This window comes from Apaloderma vittatum, unplaced genomic scaffold, assembly GCF_000703405.1.
Source record: "Apaloderma vittatum isolate BGI_N311 unplaced genomic scaffold, ASM70340v1 scaffold1895, whole genome shotgun sequence".
Taxonomy (NCBI): Eukaryota; Metazoa; Chordata; class Aves; order Trogoniformes; family Trogonidae; genus Apaloderma; species Apaloderma vittatum.
The window spans coordinates 96,095-118,652 of NW_009716297.1; the positions used below are offsets into that span (position 1 = coordinate 96,095).

The following is a 22,558-nucleotide window of genomic DNA, read 5'->3' on the forward strand; positions in this document are numbered from 1 at the left end:
AAAACCCGTCGTTCATAGCAACTTTCCAAAGCAAACGGCCAGAGTTGTAAGGTGATGAAGTAGAATGTTCAGCCGAGTGAGGGAAGAAGTTGCAAATAAAAGTTGAGACATTTGTACCGTGCTAAAACCAAGGTCAAGGCGTTAGAGAGAAAGCTCTTCCTTCCACCTGTCATCCCTGCAGAATGACCCAGTAATCCCTGACCTCTCTTCTGCAAGCACACAATCCTGGGAACTGCAGCAGCAATGGCAGTAAAAGAAAAACTATAGCAAGGCTACAGCCCTGCAACCTTGCCCAGGTGCTAGGAGAGCTGAACTAACACTGAGGCTAATAAAGCAAGGTTTACCTGCTAAGCAATTTAATGCTTACCTTCACAAAATTCTTCAGAAATAGAGAATTACTTCTACTTCCTGAGGAGAAGCATGGGTGCACCAACATCTGCCCAAATTCTCTTGGGGCACCTGAAGTCCTATACATCAGAGTGCAAGTCCTTGAAGATCCAGCCCACAGGCATCTAAGGTGACTCAAAGCCTTACTCAGAGCAAAGTTCTTTACTCACAGTTATAGGAGTCTTTGCCAGCTATTCACAGAACAGTGCTTCTAATTTACATAAACACAGTCTTTGCAGTAAATAAAACACTAAGCAGAGCTGAGGACCATTTTAAAAGTAATTTCCATCATTAAAGGCATGTGCAAGCAGAACAACTGTGAAGCCTCAGCCAAAACTATGTTATGCTACACAGGAACCTCTGGAATCAAGGAATCAGTCTGGTAGATTTCAGGTGGGTACACACATTTACTAGAATTTCAGGATTCAAAAAGGATAGGATAACTGAGGCCAACATCCTGCCCTACTTTCTAGTCAGTGGCAACATTCCCTGCCCACAGGGACAACTTTACAGTGAATTCCTTTCTTAGCTAAAGTTTTGTAACACATCTTACCTGCCCACACACTTCCTAAGATTTTAGAAACAGCTCCTATTTTTCCAGTTACGCTACCCAATGAGATATTCACACTCCAAGTTATCTCTACACTTTGCAATACACTGTCACTAAAAGAACAACATCCCGTTATTGCCAGGAAAATGAGAAGAAAAGGCAAGGTGCATCGAGTCTCTACAGATGCCTGTTATAAAACCAAAACAGCTCAATGCTGTGCTCTGAAGCTGGGAAATAGTGGCAAAGCATTGGAAAAATGCGCATCCATCAGATAGTTTATCCAGCTTCTTGTAGGTGTGTTTTCAACCCACAGTGAAAGAGACAAATCCTCACCAGTTTCTTGGGTAGCACAAAGTGAAAACTCAATAACACCTAGCTCAGAAGTTCTGGGTGAAGACACACCCTGTGAAGACTAGATTTAATACAGCTGCTCCACCAGCAGCAGCCAGCATGCTGAGCTCCACCATGCCATGTAGCCACCCTCAAATGCTGCTCTGAGCCTGCTCTTAATTCTCTACTCCCCACTCCAGCACTCTTGGGTTTATCCCATACAAATCCTCTCACAGAAACCATGCAAAGACTAGGCCAGCACCACCACATTAAAGAAAACAGTGGACTTATCAAGAGGTCCTAAAACCTGAAGAAATATCTAGGGACCGGTTCACTGACTGGCTTTTAGACGCAAAACAATGCATACATATACACACACACACTGGCCATAGACTCATTTAGGTTGAAAAAGTCCCTTGAGATCAAGTCCAACCATGACATTAACACTGCCAAGTCCACCTCTAAACCATGTCCTTAAGTACCACATCTATGTGTCTTATAAATACTTCCAGGGATGATGACTCAACCACTTTCCTTGGCAGCCTGTTCCAGTGCTTGACAACCCTCTTGGTGAAGAAATTTTTCCTAATATCCAGTAGCACTCCTAATAATCTGCTGGCACAACTTGAGGTTGTTTCTTCTCACCCTATCACTTGTTACTTCAGAGAAGAGACTGACCCCCAGCTTGCTACAATCTGCTTTCAGGTAGTTAAAGAGAACAATAAGGTCTCCCCACAACCTCCTTTTCTCCAAACTGAACAACCCCAGTTCCCTCAGCCACTCACAAGACTTCTTCTTGAGGCCCTTCACCAGCTTTGTTGCCTTCCTTTGGACACGCTCCAATGTCTTTCTTGTAGTGAGGGGCCCAAAACTGAACACAGGATTCAGGGTGCAGGCTTATCAGTGCTGACTACGTTGGGACAATCTCTTCCCTAGTCCTGCTGGCTGCACTAGTTTTGATACAGGCCAGGACGCTCTTGACCTTCTTGGCCACCTGGGCACACTGCTGGCTCATGTTCGGCTGGCTATTGACCAACACCCCTAGGTTCTTTTCTGCCAGGCAGCTTTCCACTTTTTCTCAAGCCTGTAGCATTGCCTGGGGTTGCGATCAAAGTGCAGGACCCGGCACTTGGCCTTGTGGAACCTGATACAGTTGGCCTCCACCCATTGATCCAGTTTGTCCAGATCCCTCCGTAGAGCCTTCCTATCCTCAAACAGATCAGCATTTCCACCCAACTTGCTGTCATCTGTAAACTTACTGAGGGTGCATCCAATTCTCTCATCCAGATCATTGATCAAGATACTACACAGAGCCAGCCCCAATAATGAGCCCCGGGGAACACCATTTATGATGATCCACTAGCTGGATTTAACTCCATTCACCACAATTCTTCAAGCCCAGCCATCCAAACTTTTGCCCATTTTTTTTTCACATGTATGTACGGAAGAGAAATAGGCCATACTGTGAAGGGCTATCTGCTTCTCCCATGCAGCATTAAGGGATTAGCTCTGTTGCTTATTCATGGTGGGCTGCAGGGTTATGAGTCAGCTTTTATGCAATCAACCTGCAACTAAAATAATTTCAAAGATCTAGTAGATGAATGCACTTGAGACACAGCAGAAATGCTCTGCTACACTAATGACTTACCTCCCTGCCACTTATCCACTTCAAATCAAGCAAACTGCTTCTGTCAAGTCATTTCCCAAGAAATTGAATCTCTGTTGACCAAGGCAGGAGCAGAGCACGTGTTCATTGCACTGGACCATCAGCACAAATTACGCAACCTGCACATTCACGTCTCAAGCCCATTAATAGAGGGATTGTTCTCCTTCATGTGACAGGAGATGTCTAGGGCATCAGATTATTTAATGGGGGATGATGGATCTGCAATCAGGGAAATCGTCACTTTATGAGAGCATAAAGAGCTCTGTAATGCACAAAAAGGAGGAAGCAGCTCTGCACTATTAAAGATTAATTGTGAAAATTGACTTGTTCAATTACAGAAAGAATTATGGTGCATTATCGCTGCTCGCTCTTTCAGCCTCCAGACCTGCACATTTTTAAAAGGATCTTTATTACATTACTGTTCCACTATCTGAACATTTACATAAATTAGGTAAAATATTATGAAACCTTGCAGCAGTTTAACATAAACTGGTTTTGTTCTCATTCTCCAGCCTGCAGAAGCTGTAATCACTGACCTTACAGGTACAGGTGTACACCTACCAGGTAGAAGTCTAATGAACTCTCTTTTCTACAAACTCAGTTTATAAATATTTTTCCCACCCCCTGTTCAGGAAGGAGAAGCAGAACAGATTTGGAAGGCAGCCAAGAACACATGCTTTTCCCCAAATTTTTCAATTGTCTTTCCTTAATAGCAAAGTTGTTCAAGTTTTGCTGTGCAAAAACATTCTATTCCTCTGTAACCCAAAACTGCAGTATGAATTTTTCCTCTATCCTCTTGCAAAATCTCAGCTTTTCTTACAAGCTTTTCAACCAGAGTTTGCACTTATTACAGGTGGCATCCTGCAAACACTTCTCAGCAGAATTCAAAAGTCAACTCTGCCTGACTCTGATAGGAGTTAAATGTCTACACAAAATGCTATCGATAAAGCTCATTTTTGCCCCATTCCATGGTGCCACCCACAGCCTGTTGATCAAGGTTCAAGACCTCATCTTGAACCAGCTGTCACATCACACTAGAATTTACAAGGAGAAGATGGAAAAGGAGCTCATATGTGATTAGAAAAAATTATGTTCACCCACTAGCTGAATGGTGTACATGAAATAGGATCTGACGTAGATCTCAGACCTCTGCACTGACAGGGTGATAATCAAACTGCTAAGAGAAGTAATTGCCAGAGAGGTTGCAGGATCTCCATCCTTGGAGATGTTCAAAACTTGTCTGGACAAGACCTTAGGCAATCTGCTGTGTTAGCCCTCCTATGAGCAGGAGTGGTACCACAAGACAGCCAGACATCACTTTTAATATAATTTTGTCTATACTCACATGATTCTCTTCTATGATACCACTTCACTGACTATTTGCCTTTGTGCTTCCTCCATACCCCCAGCTTTGGCTAAATCAGGAGTTTGACGAGGTCAGGAGCCAGGAAGATTGGGTCTCAAAAGAAGGAAGTACCAAAAAAGCTATTCATACATCACTACAAATCACTTAGAGATTCCTAATCTGGGAGAGTCAGAAAGTTTCCAGGTGAGTAGCTGAAACTTAAACACAGCTGAAAATGGAAATCCAGTGAAATGCTCTGCTGAGGTATGTCAGATGACTGCTTCTCTCCCCCAGTGCTGAGCAGTCACTGCAGACAGTTTTTGCATCCTTGCTAGACTGGAGGAAAGACATACTCTCTCATCAGTTTCCACAGGAAATACTTGGCACCTTGCAGAAATGATCTCATTCTACATTTCTCATCTGACATGGCCAAGGAACTCCTTCAAGACAAGGAAAACAAGTGGGTTTTAGATCACTTCACTTACGGCAGAAGTCAGGTTCTCTCCACTGGACCAGGATGCTCTTCCTAGCACAGGCTGCTGCATAATTAGCAATAGCAGAGCACAGACAATCCTTGCCGTTGGAGCAGGAGCAAACGTCAAAGCGGCAGTTCTTCACGTAGGGAGTAGGACTGACTTTGTGGTGACAGGGTTCAAATGTGGAAGACATCAGAATTGAGCAGGATTCCTCAGCATATCTGGCTGAAAAAAAAAAATGACATGCTTGCACTGAACCAGTCAGTGGCATTCAAGAAAAGCTAGGGGAGCCACAGCAAGTATTTTCTTTTCCTTTTCTAAAAACAAAATAACCAAAAAACCACAGAAGAATAAAACAGGATCAAGTAGGCATAGATAGCATCATAGCTTATAGGTCATGTGCTCCACAAAAAGAATAATGCTTCACTAGTAAAACAAATCAAGGAAAAGTAATGCTTTTATATTCTGTTACCACTATTTCTGGTGCTGTACTTCCTTTTACAGGGCCTCTGCTTTCTGCTGCTTTTTATATTTGCAAAATTAAACCTTTTAGACTGCACTACACTCACTAATCACCAGTGCCTGCTCAGATCTACAGCCATTAAATTTTCTGTGTGTTTGCTCCTCCCAGACAGAGGTTGCTGTAACCCCGGTGGAAAAAAAAAAATAAAAATTTCCCCTGAGAATTTCCCCCCTTGCCTAGGGTATCTGTTGCAATGCAATAAAAGAAGGGAGAAGGGAGGCTAAGGATCAGGAAAAGCATGTAAGGTGGATGTACAGAGGGGTGCAGACAACAGGTGTTTTGTCCAACTAGAGGATAAACATAATATTGCTATCACCTGTAGGAGTACTTTCAATGGCACAAGTTTGTGCTGTGGCTGTGATGGTCTAACTCTGACTGTGTTCAAACTCAGCAGCACAATGACCCCACACTACTGATTCGTTCACTTTTTTAAAAATTTGCACGAAACATTACATTTTCCTTAGGAAGCCTACATAAATCAGTGTCTCTCTCTGACTTTTTTTCTTGTTATTTTGACTTTTTCAAACAGGTATTTCAGACACCCTACTAGTAACGTAAGCAACATTAGCTTCTTTTCTTCCACTGTATTATTATTTTATTTATTTTTATTTGCTATTATTATGTAAAATGGAAGATCATAATTTGCTGCATGTGTTAATTTTGGATGGAGTTCAGTACCTAATCGAGGATTGAGATTGCAGGGATCACTGTCTTGTTTTAACAAGTCTTGGCAGTCCGCATTGAGTTTCCAGGAGTTTCCAAAATCTTCCAGAAGTGCTTCCACCATGCCAGAAGGTGCAAGAAAATCATCCCCTTGGTTACCATTGTAATTTCCACACAGTCCGCACATCCTTTCAGAATAAACTGGAGACAGCTAAGAAACATAACATTAGGCTTGTCATCCTCCAGAACAGCTCACCACTGTACAGTAAGGTTTACTAAAGAATGAACCATACACAATTAAATAAATTCTCAAATAGACATTAAAATACTATAGACACAATTTCATCGTACTACATTTTTAAGCTTCTAATAAAAATGCTGCTATTAGCAGCAGCAGGAAAATTTTTGCACAGTGCAGTGATAATTTCAGATGGTAACTGAAGGTGACTAGAAGAGAAATGGATTACTTTTGTGCCTTGATCAGCATTCCAGTTTAGTCTTTTCCTATTTTTCCCTTTCATTCATGTAACTGAACAGGGCAACATGGGGGGTTGCATTTTTAATATAGTGAGATTATTATACTTCCGTTGGTAATTGGGAACAAGATACTGCACCTGAAACCATGTTACATTTTAAAAGAAAATTTGACGATGAAGGAAGTTTAAAGGAATAGTGTCATCACAAAACAGAAGCACCGTTAGAGTTGCTTCCTTCAACATTAAAGACCATTAATAAGATAAGGAAGAGACTACTATCCCTAAAGCTACATTACCTCACATTAGACCTTCCTCCTGTCTGGAGAAACTTATGATGCCCTGAAAGCAGTATTGCAAACAACCCACATGGCAGATGTACTTTTTACTCTCCCTTATTCTAGCCAGTGAAACAGAACAAAAAAAGCTAGAAAAACAGATTTTTAAGACAGTTTTCTCTAGAATTAAAAATAAAAGCATCCTCCAAAACATAACCTAATATTATCTTCCATTCAAATACAGTGGTCAGTGAGTAAATATGGAGCATCAAAAGAACAACCATGATTAGAGGATCTATATCCTTATTACTCAAATAGCCAAGGAAGCTACTTGTTCCACATACTCTGCAGACGGACAATGACTCATACAAATCCAAATTCTAATGTATTTTTTTATGGAAGCTCAAATCACAAATATTAAGTGGTCACAGAAAGGGAAGCCTTCTTGAGGAACATAGGAAGAATTTTTACCAGAAGTCCAGCCAAGGTAATGGAAGTGTATCACTTCCTCCAATTGTTAGAAATACTTGGCAACAAGTCAGTCCACAAATCCAACATAAAATAACTCTCCAAAAGCAATTAAAAAGATGCTTTAGATACCCAGCAAGGGAAGGAGCTCGGAGCAGAACTGAATAAATGCAGACTGGAGAAAATTCCACTGCTTATATGGGTAGAGGATCTGAAGCAGAAAATTAGATTTGTTTTAACTGTAAGAAAGAATTTGCCAGGCTACATGGGTCTCCACGTAGGCAGAAAAATACTCGGAATATTGAGGAAAGCCCAGACTTCTTGAGATGTGCCAAGGGACTGAATGATTCTCAGCCCCAAATCAACTTCTAGGACCCTTGGAGCACAGAGATACAGGCTAGATAGAAACAACAACAAAACCATGGATGCTTTCTAAAGTTATTCTTCACCTTTGTTCTTTGTTGTCTTTTCAATCCATGTACTCACTTCTGAACCAGTTTTCATGAACCTTTACACTGTGTCAGACGTGACATTTAAGGTAGATTTTGGGGCAGGAGAGGAGAGTGCAAAAGCAATGCCATGGTTCAGAGAGGGCAGTGCTCACTGCTTGATATCAAAACTGCAGGAAAACTGGCTGTCTTGGCAAAACCATCTCAACTGCAGATCCCCTATTATAAGTGGGGCTCAAAGGCAGCAGGGCTGTGGTTAAGCACCCGGTCCATGAAAACACAGCATGAGCATGCAGGTCTGCAGCTTCCCAGCACGAAGTGGGAGCAAGTCAGCCTGACTTAGCACCCGCAGCCTGTAGGTCATCACACCAGGAAGCAGCAGCACACCCTCAGGAACAACACTTGCAGTCCCCAAGACCTACCGATCGAAAGAAAACAGCCTCTCGTATGAGCAAAAGTGGGCAGTAGATGGCTTAGCCTAAGAAGCCGTGATAGTTTATCAGCTATCAGGAGACTGTTTCACAGCAATTAATCCTCACCTCTTCCCTCACAGGCTTTTCTGCACTGAAAAACATTCTGCAACTTTTAACACACAGGCAAAGTAGCTTATGTAAAGCATTCTGTTGTTGCAGAATTCTGTTTCCCTTCCAGCTCATTTCTTTTAAACCTGTTTGAGTATTTCTATATCCTGCTGCAGTCTGCAACACAGATAAACCCTAATTGTTAATCGAGGGTGACTTTAAACATTCCTCACAGTAGAAGCAGTATGAACCATATCTCCATGAGTTAATTGATTCTTCCTGGAAATTATGAGTAACTGTGTCCCTGGAGCCATATTCTTCCCTTAAAGTCATAAAAATCCATTGATTTAGACAGGACAGTCAAAGCAAATGAAAGCAGAAATCCAGTTTGGAGGGTATCTGCTGAACAAAACACAAAACTATTCATGGTTAATAACGGCTGTCATTCCACAAAAAGAAGAAAAAGAAAAAGCTATCAAGCTGCTGTAGGATGAAACCATTTGTTTCTGGAATACAAAAGGACCTGTATATTGCTCTGGGGGTAGCAAAAGAGAACGGCATTTCTAACATGCAACACACAGCAATTTTTTACTTCAGACAAGAAAATCTTTGTATGTGTTTGGATGGGATGAGATAGTGGGCAAAAAGCAGAAATAAAACAGACAGAAAGAGCACCTTCACTAGGAGTTCACCATGACCATCCCAGTCAATCTGCAAATCTTCCCCATAGGTAAGGCGAACTGAAGTCCTCACTGTGCGCTGGATACGGAGGTCACCTTAAAACAACCGCAAAGGACTAGTCAGTCAACCCAGGACACGGTGCTTCATTGCCTGGGACTGCTGTGTTGTGCTGAACAAGCCAACAGAGTGGCTGGCCCCGGGCATGCAGGTCTGACAAAGCAAGGAGTCCCAGCAATACCCATTTCACATTTCCCAGGCTTTGCGCCTGCTTGACAGCTTACATCTGCATGAACTGGTCTCATAGGCCCTGTTTTAAAGCACTTGGGAGCCCTAAGAGAGGATATGTGCACGTTGTGTAAAACCTAAGGTATCAAATGTGACATTTTGCAAAATATCTGGAGGGATTTCAAGCTCCTAGATAAAAAATAAAAAAAAAAATTTAAAAGCACAAATGAGCAGCAGCTTTCAGGATCACACCTTGTAAATCCACATCAGCTTAATTCTCCTGATTTTAGAGGAGTTAAGCCAAGGTGTGCTGGCTGCATGGAGAGAAGCTGAAATAAGAGAGCTTCTGGAAGACCCTGCAAGTAAGGATTCAGTATTGAAAATACTTTTTGATTGAACAGGTCTAAGACATGTCAGAAAGCACTAGTGAGAGTAGGACCCCTTCAGTGGCAGAGTTAACTCATGCAAACACACCTTGTAGCAAAGGGATCTGTATGTCTTGTCCATTCAGTGAAATTCCTCCTCCATGTTTCATTTTAATGAGGCTGTTGTCCATATCCCGGATTCGGACAGAAGCTGAGCGAGTGCACACAGCATCAGGATCATCTGCACACTACAGAACAGAGAATATTTGCCTCAAACCTTAAGCTTTTACTTTACGGGTGACATAGACCCAGGCCCCTAGAAGGCATTTCGGCCTTTTATGGATCTAGTGTCTGCATCCCAAAAACATCAGGCTGGCAGCCTTTTTATCCTGTATCCTGCTAATCACACCAACAGGGAGCAATCAGCAGCTCCTCATCTCAGGGCCTGGAAAGCAATCCTTGAGCCCTGCACCAGAGCCTCAGGAGCAGCCCATGCTGGCAGGGGCAGGAAGGGCACTCTGCCCACCATGGTCCACCAGCCTGGGGAACAGCATTGCCCAAGATTCCTCTGCTATTTGTTTTCCTGTCTGTGTGTTAGGCAGATGAAGATGACACATTCCCCTGCCCGAGGTGTCCTCCCTGGTTTCGAAGGGGAAGTTTCAGTGGAAACCTGTTCTGCAAGTTCCCAAGCGCAGATGACCTCAGAGCTGTGTTATCAGAGCTTTCAAACGCAGGGTACAGACGTAGATGGTGCATAGGACCGTCACACACCTGTTCCTCCAGAAAGCCTTCTCATATTTTGCGAGCCAGGCTTATACTCCACTCCCGTCAGTCTCTTGACTCCATCATACCTCTCCCCACCTTCAGTTCCTCCACCTATTCCCATGCATGATCGGTCACTTAATTTCACAACCGGGTTAACCTCCCTGTGACACTCCCTCTTCTCCAGGGTCTCCTTCCCTCCCTCCCCACACCAGCCTGGCTCCCTTTCCTGCCTCTCCCTCATCCATCAGGGGGGACAGTGAGGAAAGTCAGGAGCTGCTCAGCCAGCTAGTGAGCAACAGAAATCATTGGCCAACATGACTTAATGGAAAAGCAACCCAAGGTACTACCCTGCCAGTGCACCCTCCTCAGTGTCTGGGGCAATGTCTTCTCCCCAGGCATTAGCCAGGCACCAGCCTGCAGGGTGCTTGGCAAGGGGCGCACCCTCCTCCGCATTTGTTTGTTCAAGCTGACAAAGATGGAGTGAACACTCCTTCTCCAAACCTCATTATGAATCTCAGTCTCCAGGTAGGCTCCTGGGAATGGCAGCAAGGAGAAGCAAAACATTTATTAACTAAAGAGGAGGACTGTTATTTAAACTAATTATTTCCATAGGAAAATTACTTTTGTTGGCCTGCACATCTGCAATTCATATCACACCCCCACAGCCCTTCACGCTCTTCTCCCATGAGCATGCGCAGAGGCACCAGCCAGGGCTGCTGTTACCTGCATTGTCTCGATGATCACAGAAAAGGAATTTTCCACACAGTCCTTGGCAAATAAGTACTGACAAATCCCGCTGAAGGTGAAATACTTGTTGTCAAAGCTTTTGAAATGTGACTGGCCGGTGACAGAGCATTCTCCTGAAAAACGCAAAGAGCCATCAATCTCCCCAGTGCCAACTGGGAGAGATATCTTGCCTGTCTCCATCTCCTCAAGCCACCAGGATGAGAGAGCAGCCCAGTGGAGCAGGTCAAACAAGGCCCAAGATCCCTGCAGATCAAAAAGCATCAGCGAGATGCTTATCTCACTATTTGTTCCTGTAAGTCATTACCAGTAGTAACAGACACACCAACAAAAGCTGGGGAACATGGTATAAATCACCCTCGAGCTGATATTTATACCTACGGAAGAGCCTATATAATGTTTCAAACAGACAATCATGAGGACATCAGCGCATGGCTCAGCTCTCTGCACTGAAGTGCATTTGATCCTTCTGTAGTATAAGACCTCACTGGCCCCTGGAAATTCAGTGCAGTCACTCAAAGCTCTCCACAGGCTAGGTCATACACAGTACCTTAGTGCCAACATCATTCATCACTTACCAATTTTAAACAGCAACCCATGTTCTCTTTTACGTAGGAATTAAGTTTCCCTTTTTTACACAGTAGGGAATCTGAGGCACAGAGAATGGAAGTACTAATGCCTAAGACTGGCAGAGCCAGGAAAGACACTCAGGGTTACCCAGCACTAGTCACACACTCCATACACTAGGCCATTTTGCCTCTTTATCCCTACACAGGAGCTTGCAACATCTTGACGTAACATTAAATTCACTTTTACTTAGCCCAGTGATGCATGTCTGCACCCATGGATTGGGCTGCAGTGTGCAGGTGTTTTTAGAGCTGAAAAATCAAATTTTGCAACAAGACTTGTTGGGCTCTCACTTCTGCTGTGCTCTTCTGGAGAGGCACCTCATTCTCAGTCTGTCTTTTACAACTGTGTCTTGGCACACTGCGAGTCCCGTCTCTGTCTCTCTACGGGGTTTTTTTAGAGCATTGCAGTATGGTTTTATGAAGGCAACAGTATCTGAAAGCCTTCTGCACCTTGGCCTCCTTGAATGCAGCCCCCAAAAGGTTTCCTTTGTTGGGTTGCTTTGAATACCAACGTAATTCTAATAATAAAGTAAAAATACTTTATCAGAATGAAGAGATGGAATACAATCATTCCAAGGGCATATTTTATGCTGGATTTCACTCTGAACCATTATCTTAATTAAATAGCATAAAGTTAAAAATAATTCTACAGTTACAATTGCTAAAGTCTCTACAGAATAAAGTCTAAAGTCTAAAGAATATTCTACAGAATATTCTACAGAATATTCTACAAAATAAAGTCTAAAAATCTCTACAGATTAATGTGAAAGTCTGGATTGCCTATCCCTCTACTAGAAAAAGAGGCTACTTAAATATATAAATATCTTAAAACATTTTGGTAAATTGTGGCTTTTAATTTCCCGGAAGACAGTAGTCAGATGCCACAACTGGGATTTAGTAACCAGTTATGCTAGGGTCCCTGCAAACACATGGGGAGGCTACAGCTCCATAGATCTTGCGAAGAAAATCTTTCATATGAGAAGATTATCACACTTAGAGATGTTGCAATGGCAAATGAGGAGGGCAGAGATCTCCTTGTCCAGAACAAAATTCAGCTGCTGGGCCTACGTTGGCAATCCACTGACAAAGGACAGAGAAAGGTTAAATGTTACAAGCCAGTAGGTGAATCCTATGAGTTATTCTCTCTTCATTGCCTTTGAGTCCATGTAAGACCTGTCTAATGAACATCAAGTGGAAATTTCCCTCTTCAACATTTCCCTCTTCAGTGTTAATTGTCTTAAACCAGCCTGTATTAAAGCATGACCTCACAGATCCTGAATATTCTCAGCCTTGCACATCTCCAACTTGCCCCAAGAAAAGTCCAGCACCTGCTGAAAGTTTGTCAGCTCCTGGAGAGTAAGACAGGTTGGTATTTACTAGTTTACCCTCGAAATCCCACTTTCTCTTCAATTAACCTTGGAAAAAGGTAAAACAAGTGTTACTCTACTAAACTTCAAAGTCAATTAACTGGCTATCAGATGTGGAGAGCAGATTTAAAGAAAACTAGGCATAACCCACCATATTGCATACAGTTTGATTTCCAGGGCATTCTCTGAAACTAGGAACCAAGAGGATGGGTTTGCAGCATGGAAAGTGAGGGACTGCTAACCAAGACAAGTCGCAGCCCTTTGGCATTGCTCCTGAAAGGGAAATTTCTTTCCTGTGGCAAAGCCTCTTCTTATGGGTCCCTTTGTCTCCTCCATTTGGTATAATGCATCCCATGAGATTTCCTGAAACCTACTGCCTTCATAATTAATTTAATTATGATATCAGCTTCAGAGCTTCTTGCTAGTTCTAGCCAGCTATTGCTAGTTGGCTGACACAGCACTGCCTTCTAAAGGTTTACCTCCAGCTGGGCACCCAGCTTTATTACCAAACTCACAGCTAGGTAATTCATTTCCACAATATAAAAGAAACTTGTCCTGACAAACATGTTCATAGGGAAAAAAATAACAAAAAAAACCCCTAATGGTACTACTTTGAGTTTACACAGTATTCGTAGTAGCTCAGAAAGCAAGGACATCAAGAGCTATAACCTAGGTAAAAAACTGCAGTTAGAAAAAGACCTATTTCTTGTTTGTAAACTTGTTGCTGCCCATTACCTGAAACATTTTTTTTTAAATATCAGCTGTGGCTATGTCCTTGATTCTGCATTTTAGACAGTGAGTTTTCCTGCACTGACCATTAGGGCTCAAAGTCATGAAGTATTAAGAGTGATCTGATCTACTCCAAATACTTCAAATTGTCCCATCAAGTATGCTGATTCAGACAGTCAAATAGGGAATGATACTTGGTCAAAGAAACCCAGCAGTGTTCCTCTACCCAGAAGTCAATCCTCTGAATGTTCAGATTGTTACATCTTGGTAAGCTAAGTAATCAAAAGAGGAACCACTCTTCCCACAAAACAAGATTTTTCATTGTTACACATAAACCATATAGCACAATGTCTGGCTTGTCTCAATCTGGATTGCACTGGAGCAAGCAAAGACAAAGAAAGATTCATTTTTTGTGTGGAAGAAAAAATAAAAGTGGGATGTAAATAGGAGGGAGGTAGGCAAGGCTTACTTGTCATAACCTGAAAAGAGTAGAGCCAACATACCTGGGCATTCCCCATTGCTGCAGATCCAGGTGCCACGTCGACAAATGCTGGGAAACATATCATGACAAGTTAGGCAAGAGTACATGAATTCAAATCTTCTGTCGCAACTTTTTCACAAATAATTGAAACATGATCCCCTGATTCAGGGAAATCAGACTGTTCCTCAATATTTTTTGCATCTCCCATAACCTTGTTTCTTAATATATATATCCCTTCTTACCATAATTTGACAGCAACTGCTGGTAATACAAGCTGGAATGGTTGCAAAACTCAAGAAATTCTGTTTTCCCCCACCAAAGCTCTGTGTTTAATGGAGTTTTCAACTACATTCCACTGATGTGTAATGAGTTTTCAATGCAGTTCTCAAGGAGTTTCTCTTAATACAACAGAATCATAGGAAAAAAATGTTTGAAGGGACCTCCAGAAAAATCATATACTACAGCCCCCAACTCAAAGAAATGAACTTCAAAGGTAGCTCAGATGGCCGAGAACATGGTCCATTTGAGTTTAGATTTCTCCACGATGAGGTCCCATGGCCTCTATGGGCAGCTGTCACAGTGCTATATTGTCTCAGGAGAATAATTTTTTTCTCATCTCTAAACAGAGTTTTTCTGGCTGCAATTTGTGTCCATTGCTTCATGCTCTTTCGCTATTTGCCTCTGAGAAGAATATGGCCCTGTCTTCTTTACTACCTACCTTTAGGCAGTGAAAGTTCCCCCATTAGCCTTTAAACCAATCTATTTCACTTTGCTTCTCCTCACGTCATAAACTCCCCTGTTGTGATCACCTCCAGCATCCTCCACAAGACTATCTCTGGACCATAATGCTCTCTATTGCAGTGGGGGGTCCAGCACTGGCCACACTGCTCCAGTCATGGCCTCATAAGTTGGTCACAGGAGAGCAATAATCCCTTTTCCTCACTGGCCAGCCAGACTTCTGCTAAAGCAGACCGCCATCACTCTGACGGCACACTGCTGACTCACGCTCTTCTTGCTTCATTTCCCTTTCTGTGCTTGGTGCAAAGAGGTGGACTCTCTCTGCTTTAATGTTTTTGGATGGTGGATTTAGTGTCACCCCCCCACAGGCACTACTGTTTACCAGTAACACACACTGACAGTGATTGAGATGACTTGTTCTGGGGTCTGTGGGATGTCGTGCCAGACAATTCTAGAAACCCCTAAATCTATTAAGTTTCAAGAGATGCTAGATTCCTCTTATTCCTTTCAGTACCCCTTGAAAAGCATTTGTGGTGAATCAGTTTATTGAAGATGGTAAATGCAGAGCCAGTGGAATGATATTCTCCACAGCAGTATCAAATTAGAATAACAGGAAGCATTTTCCAACAGTACAGTCTATTAGGTGGCACCAGTCTCCCAAGAGCGCTAAGGTTGAACAATGTGACTAAGCTCAAAACTACAGACAGCTCCAGGGAAAAGTCAAAATGTTAATGTCATGATTATGGCTCATATTCTGTGACATAGGGCGCAGGTAAAGAAAACCTTCTGATTAACAGTGATGATGCATAGACCATCTTTCTCCTGCATATAGCAGCCTTCATCGAGCCCTCCTTCTGTACTCTAATTGGAAAAATCCAAGCATAGAGTTGTCAGAACTTCTTCCACAAATGTGTTGACACTTATACAAAACCAGATCAGGAATACACTACTCATTCTCCTTCCCTTCTTTAGACAGCTAGCCTTCCCCTTCAGGCTAGCACTCATGAGTGAAAGAAAATCGTGAGCCATGCAGCTGGGAAAATTCATTAGCGTGATGAAAAGTTCCAAGGACATGCTTGAGTTAACTCCTCTTGGAAAGAAACATGGTTTAAAGGTTAAATAAATGTAGGAAGTCAAAACAAAGACACCACCACTGACACTAACTAGACATGGGAACCTGCTGGTCTGTCTTATCCACAGGAAACAGGTAGTTCTCTACTATTTGAAGAAGTATGACCCTCACATTGTTCTATTGGATCAAATATCCTTTTAAAAGAGAAAGCTTTGTGAACAGCCCATTTCTTGGAAGGGGCTGGCATTTCCAATAAGGGACCAGATCCTTTGCCAAGTACAGGAAATTTTAAGAAAGGAGAGAGAGAGATTTCTAGAAAGATCATCTAAAACAGACACTAACCAGTGTGCAGTACTTATCTACTAGAGCAATGGCAAGCACACCACAGCAACACAAAGTTTACCACGAGTTGCAGTCCTGGGAGACGGTGAAACCAGGAGGATAATGCTTTCCAGCGAGAATGCAGGAGCAGTCGGAGCTTTCAATGCAATGTTCACCATCAAGGAGCCTCCCCTCTGGATACATCAGGTAGCAGCAGATACACATGCCACACACACAGGGATACAAACATAAACACAGTTAGATTTTCTAGTTCTTCATATACTTTGGCAAGACTTCATATGTGTTATTATCCATCGTTAGTCACAGACAGAAAAAAAAAAAGAAGGAAAGAAAAAAGAATGAGGCTTGCCAAAATGCCTCAAGGGAACTGGTGTCAACTTTCTTTCTAGTGCTGTCTCTCCCTCAGATGTGCTGACCGAAGATTTTCTGGTGCTCCCAAAAGAGCTCTTTGCTTAGCAAATCCCAAACTCCAAAACATACACATTGAAGCACACAAGTCAAACACAGCAGACACAATCAAGGTTGATCAGAGATAGCCTAGAAACCTGACTGCTGGAAAAATACACACACTTCACTGACTGCAGTAAAGGGTGTCCAGACAGGTTTTGTATTTGTTTTAAGAAGACAAAGGAGGAGACAAAATGGGAAAGGAAGAAAAAAAAGTTGGACACCACAAAAGACACACTATCATGTGGAACTGTGGTTTCTCTTCTCAACTTCTGCAGAAGCAAAAAGTGAAAGAGCCAACCTCCCAATTTGAATCCAGCTGCTGAGGCTTCCATATTACACAACTATAATTACCTATTCTGTATATAGAGCATTTCATGTTACAAAGATAAAAGGAGGCACAGAAAAGTTACAAGACTTGCCGGAGACTAGCAATAAAAGAAAGGATAAGTTTCCTTATCTTCAATCCCCATGTTGAGAGATAGTTGATATTCCTCTGTTTTAAAGAGAACTGCTCTGGCAAAACATTTTGTTTGTGGAAAACCCTTCTCCCTCTTCTTGAAAGGACTCCTGCCAATCACTTGTAGAGATTCTGGCCCTTTTTCCTGGCAGCAGCAGTCACCACTGACAGTGAGACACAGGTAAGTCCCCTTTCTCCCATTCTACCCAAAGAGCTGCCTGGAATGATGTTTGTTGTTGAGACAATCCTTCCAGTGAGAGATATTCAAAACAAGACCGGTATTTAAGAGTGGTGTGGCTCTCCAGAGAGCACAAGAAAACAGAATGTCTGCCTTTTTTCCTGGCAGTAGTAATTCCATTTACAGCAATTAAAGTAACTGTGTGGTGCATTTAAGGGAATGATTTAAAAAAAATAAAAAAGAAAAAAAAGACATATTCATTGAACACCTCCTTTTTAGTCTTGGAGCACTGGAGGGAAGCTAAACAAATTTATAATCCTCATCCTAAATCCCGAATTCCTCTATTGATCTGTCAGATCCTCCTGGTCATCTATGAAACTCAAAGTTCTTCCCTGTTGACTGTGCACCAAGTAACAGTAAAAGCTTTAAACTGCTGACTGCTATTTCTTTTCATGCAGTTCCTTCTACTCATCTACTCCTTCCTGCAGTACCCTTTCTGTCAAGGTCCCCTTTCTCCGCTTTTCAGTTCCTGTCCTCTTAGACCTTTCCTGTGCTGTACTGACCAGTGCAACTACCAAAGGAAAAACATAGAGAGTCCTTGTGCAGCCAGTGGATTCACCTCTTCCAGCTTTTCTCAATACCCCTATGACTGCACAAATATAACAGCTAGATCCTTCACAACAAAATAAGCTCCTGTGTCTAGTTACATCACCTGTCACCCTCCATGTGCACCTTCCCAGGTTCTGTCACAGAGTTACAGCTTTGAACCTCCAGGAAGAAAGAGATTGACAGCTAAAAGAGAAACTACTGAGCTCTGAATGCACTAACAACTCCTAAAACAAGGCTGATCTCATCGCTGCCCTGTTTCAGAAACCAAATTATATTGTCAGAAAACCTCCACCACGCTTAGTGTCTGGTACAAAGGGAGAGCAAATACCTCTGCATTCACACAAAGTCCAGATTTGAAGAGTAAAATGCAGAGATAGTCCTATTAAAAAAAAACAAAACAAAAAACAAAACAAAACAAAACCTAAAAATCGGAGCATATAGAGCTTTGCAGCCATGAACAAACCTTTCCTCTTGCTATTGTCTTAAGTATAATAGAGAGAGAAGGCAGACTGTGGTGGCTGGGCTGCCCCACTTAAGCCAAACTCATCTGTACAAATGATTCAACAAGTGAAATTGTTCATCTAAAATCACAAAGATATTTGGAACTACAGTGCTAGTTCTACATGTACTGTTTTTCTGTAAGAAACTCCTTCAGTATATTCTCTGTTTTTTCTTCCACTGCTTGGATACTTCTAACCAAAAGTAATTCAGAAGGAATCTGCATATATGCCAGTGGTAAGTGGTCCCTCACCAAAAAAGAAGGGCAGTCCTCGAGTATTAGATGGTGCTGATTTTCACAGAAACATTCACTTTTCAGTTGGGTCTGAAAAATGGCCCTTTTATAGAGGGGCATATAAGTATTATAGAAAATGGATTATTCTCGAGCATGGCCCCAGAAAACAGAAGCATTTCTGATTTCAGGAAAATTTAAGGGAAGACACAGCTTTCCTTCTTCTAATAAAATAGGTAGCATCACTGCCAAATGTTTCTCTCTAAGTAACCCCAGCAAATAAATTACCAGGGCAGCTGCAGCCATCAACACATTGTCCATGACACACATCATTGATATTCAGGCTCTGGCAAGTTTTGGCACAGGAGGATACACATTCCTTATATTCCATGCCAACTGGACATCTTGGCCCTGAAACAATTAAAAGAAATTAGAAATGCAAATTCCTCAATAACTTTTAAATAAATAAATTCCTTAATTATCAGAGGCTGAAAAACCAAGACACCAAAAAGGTCATATCCTCGTCAATCAATGATTTCTTTTTCAGAAGCAGAACATTTAAGAAACACTTGCTTTTCAGTATGCTGCAATATCATCGTTTGTCAGGTTGTGTAGTAAATACTTAGAGGTTAGAGCCAATCTCTTTTCTAAGAAATCGAGTCTTAAAAACTAAAGCCAAGTGCATTACGAACAATCGAACACAGTGAGAAGTTTTGCTTCTCATATCTAGGTAATTTGGACGGACAAGAATGTTCTGTATCTTTGCTTAAAGGTTACAGTTACATCACTCATTTGTGAAATTATACTGTTTCATGTTTCCAGAAAGAACTGGGAGACAGTTAAGATTCTGAAATCCCATCCTTCTTCCAGAGAACTGTCAGCACAGGATAACACCCATACTGTGCTCTCTTCACTGCTGTCATTATCTAGATTAGTCCATTACACAAGTACACACTACAGCCATTCCTTCATTTTGATGCATAGACATACCTCGCGAGACTACATGGGTGTGGAGTGGGAAGAAACGATTAGAGCCTGCTCTTTCGCAGTAAACACTCAATTGAAAAAGGTGGGAGGGTAACAACAGAGCGGTCTTGCCCTCTGTGGCTCCAGGGCTTGGGTGCCAGCTGGCACAAGTAGAGCGTGCCCAGCGCTAAAGCCCTTCCAGCAGAGCGTTTCATGCCTCCAGTGCAACTATCATCATATCCTGAGAAAGCACCATAGCACAGACGAAGGGTGGTGGAAAATTGGGCTCCTGATGGAGCAGCTGGACACCTCTTTTTCCTGACTCAGGAAACACGTGCTTTGTGAAGTCAAAGGTTAGAAATGAGCTCTAAAACTCTGAGGAAGAGAGAAGCATACATTTCACTTCTGGTTTTAGTTGGAGTTTGAGACAGCCCTAGGAAAAATGGGTTCTCTGGCTTGCACCCTGAGCAATTAGACAAGTTTTCATCAGACCTTTTTTGTATCCCAGTGGAAAGGTAATAGATTATCACTAGAAATAACACCCTCCTCTGGTGTACAATCCCCTGAACAAGTGAAAGTATCTTCCTGCCCTAACCATAATCTGAAGGCAGTTTTCTTCAGCAGCAGCCAATAAACAGAATATCTTTACCACAGAAGAAAGACTTTACTACAAATTGTTACTGATTTGTCAGTATGAATCAGTCGGTTACTCCAGTAAATCAATTTACATAAGTATCCTGAGAAAATTGTCCTTCCTGTATAAATGTAAAAACATGAGAAAAATTGAGAACATGATATCAGAGGATTGAAAATTTTTTTAGTTATTATTTATTTGTGTACTTATGTATTCAACCAGGGTTCTCCAGTGGAGGCATATGCATATATCAATGGTGGGTGCAAACATGACCTTTCCTCTATAAACACAACGCATCCTAGGCAATTTTTGTACTTCCTCATTGCAAAATCTTAGCAGAGATGCAATCAGAACCTTTGACCTCAGCAAAACTGGGCTACTAAAGCCAGCATTTCAAGATAGAATCAAGAACTCTACCATAGACTAAATTTGGCTTAAAAAAAGACAATATCTCAAATTCATTGTAACTGGTTCAAGCAAAGGATGAAACAATTGCCTTTGAAAAAGGGTTAGGGAATGCCTTTCCGGAGGATGCTGTCTTACAAGTACAGGCTGGATAACAAGACACATCTGAACCATATAGCACCTACACATCCCAGTCTGTACCTCTGTGTATCAAATAAGTCTTCATTGATTTTGAATACTATGGTGGCAGCTGTAACAGCTCAGGATCTTCCTCATATAAGGTTCAAACAATCCTGCCTTAGGGATAACAGCTTCTAGAAAAAAGTAGGTGATGGAGAGCCAAAAGAAGGAGCAAGCAAAGGCACTGCAGATAAATGGAAGTGACAGGCACTTCAGATTTTAATCTGCCATGTTTGAATCGACATCATAAAAAAGCACATATTGCTTTTAGCTGCAGCATATAGATCTGCAAGAGAGGCATGATCTGATTTGGAATAAGCAGCCTAGGAATAATCCTGTCAGCTTACTGCATGAGCTCTCTTCAGGCCACCCATCCAAAACCACTCCTTCGTGAGCACAGCTTCTTGCATAATCAAGGAACACCGAACAGTGACAGTTCACATCTTGGGTACAGGCACACATGTCTCTTTCACAGAGGTCCATGTATGGCTCCGGATCAACTCGATGGTGGCATCGGGAAAAGATCAAAGATGTTCTTAGCAGCTGGCAGGTTTCCATGATGCCCTGAAGGACAAGTGAGGAGAAAAAGGGACAAAAAGAGTTACTCTAGTCTCAGGAAGAAGCGAGGATATCCAACTTTTCCAAACACACAGTCACCACTGTTGTTAAATAACATGGTTATTATTTAACATCACAGTCAAGAGCTACTAGTGAGCTACACCCATATATTCACTGCATCCATATATACACAGAGGTACATTAATATACTGATTAGAGTGTCATATAAGAAACATCCCAGCCAGCAAATGAAGAGAAGCAAAAAAAATTGCTTCCTACCCAAGCGAAGAACCAGACTGTGTCTGGAGTACCAGGCAGACATGCACAGCAAGGGAGAGGAACCTACGATTAGGGTACTTCAGAAGAAAAATGAGCAGACCATCTTTTGGATAATGAGGGAACAAAGTAAGTTTCAGAGTGAAAGATTGAGTCTGACTAGAATTTGAGGAATAAAATTTGTTTCCCACTTCTGGCCACATGTTCCTGTCTCTCCACTGGCATCTCCAATGCACAGCAGGTCAATTTAACTCAGAAAAATAACCCAGAGAAGGAAAGCGATTTGTTCTGCCCTTCTCATAAGTTAAAACAGCATGGTGACAGCTAGTGTAAGGAAATGACTGCACAGTGAAATGGGGGCAGGGTACAGAGATCTCTCCTTTCAAGCAGCAGTAAGCTAAGATGAAACTTAGCTGTACGTGAAACAAGGCTCAAGGAAAACTTATTTTCTGGCTAAGTTCTCCAAAAGAGGCTCCCAAATAGACTTTCTCTTACGTATGCATTATGTCACAGCTCAGCAAATATAAGGTCCTCATTGCAACTTTCTGAAAGGATGACAGAGTTTAGATTAAGTGGAAAAATAATTCTCTGATACCATCCTACCACAAAGTCGAAGCATAACTTTTTTCTACTTATCTGTCAGTGTTGTATACAAGCACATGTTACCATGCTGTATATTTCAGATGTTATACATAGTAGTTGGAGAGGGGCATATTCTTCAGAGTACTTCACAGTAAAAACGCCTTACTCTTGAATACTTTAACAAATGTCTGAGGTGACAGGAGATAAAAGTTGCTGTGCTTTTTTTGGGGGGGGTGGGGGGGGGGGGCGAGGAAGGAAGAGGGAAA

At 42.0% G+C, this 22,558-nt stretch overlaps 1 protein-coding gene across 1 annotated transcript in view; it reads right to left on the reverse strand.

Annotated features, from left to right (window-relative positions):
* VWF (von Willebrand factor) overlaps window positions 1-22,558 on the reverse strand; it is a 133,521-nt gene that overhangs the window by 92,838 nt on the left and 18,125 nt on the right. The window contains exons 7-15 of the mRNA XM_009869457.1: window positions 21,224-21,440; window positions 18,980-19,102; window positions 16,329-16,440; window positions 14,138-14,184; window positions 10,889-11,025; window positions 9,510-9,648; window positions 8,805-8,905; window positions 5,956-6,151; window positions 4,764-4,979 (exon numbers count right to left, since the gene is read on the reverse strand). Coding sequence (XP_009867759.1) covers window positions 4,764-4,979; window positions 5,956-6,151; window positions 8,805-8,905; window positions 9,510-9,648; window positions 10,889-11,025; window positions 14,138-14,184; window positions 16,329-16,440; window positions 18,980-19,102; window positions 21,224-21,440 — 1,288 coding nt within the window. The remainder of the gene's footprint in view (window positions 1-4,763; window positions 4,980-5,955; window positions 6,152-8,804; window positions 8,906-9,509; window positions 9,649-10,888; window positions 11,026-14,137; window positions 14,185-16,328; window positions 16,441-18,979; window positions 19,103-21,223; window positions 21,441-22,558) is intronic.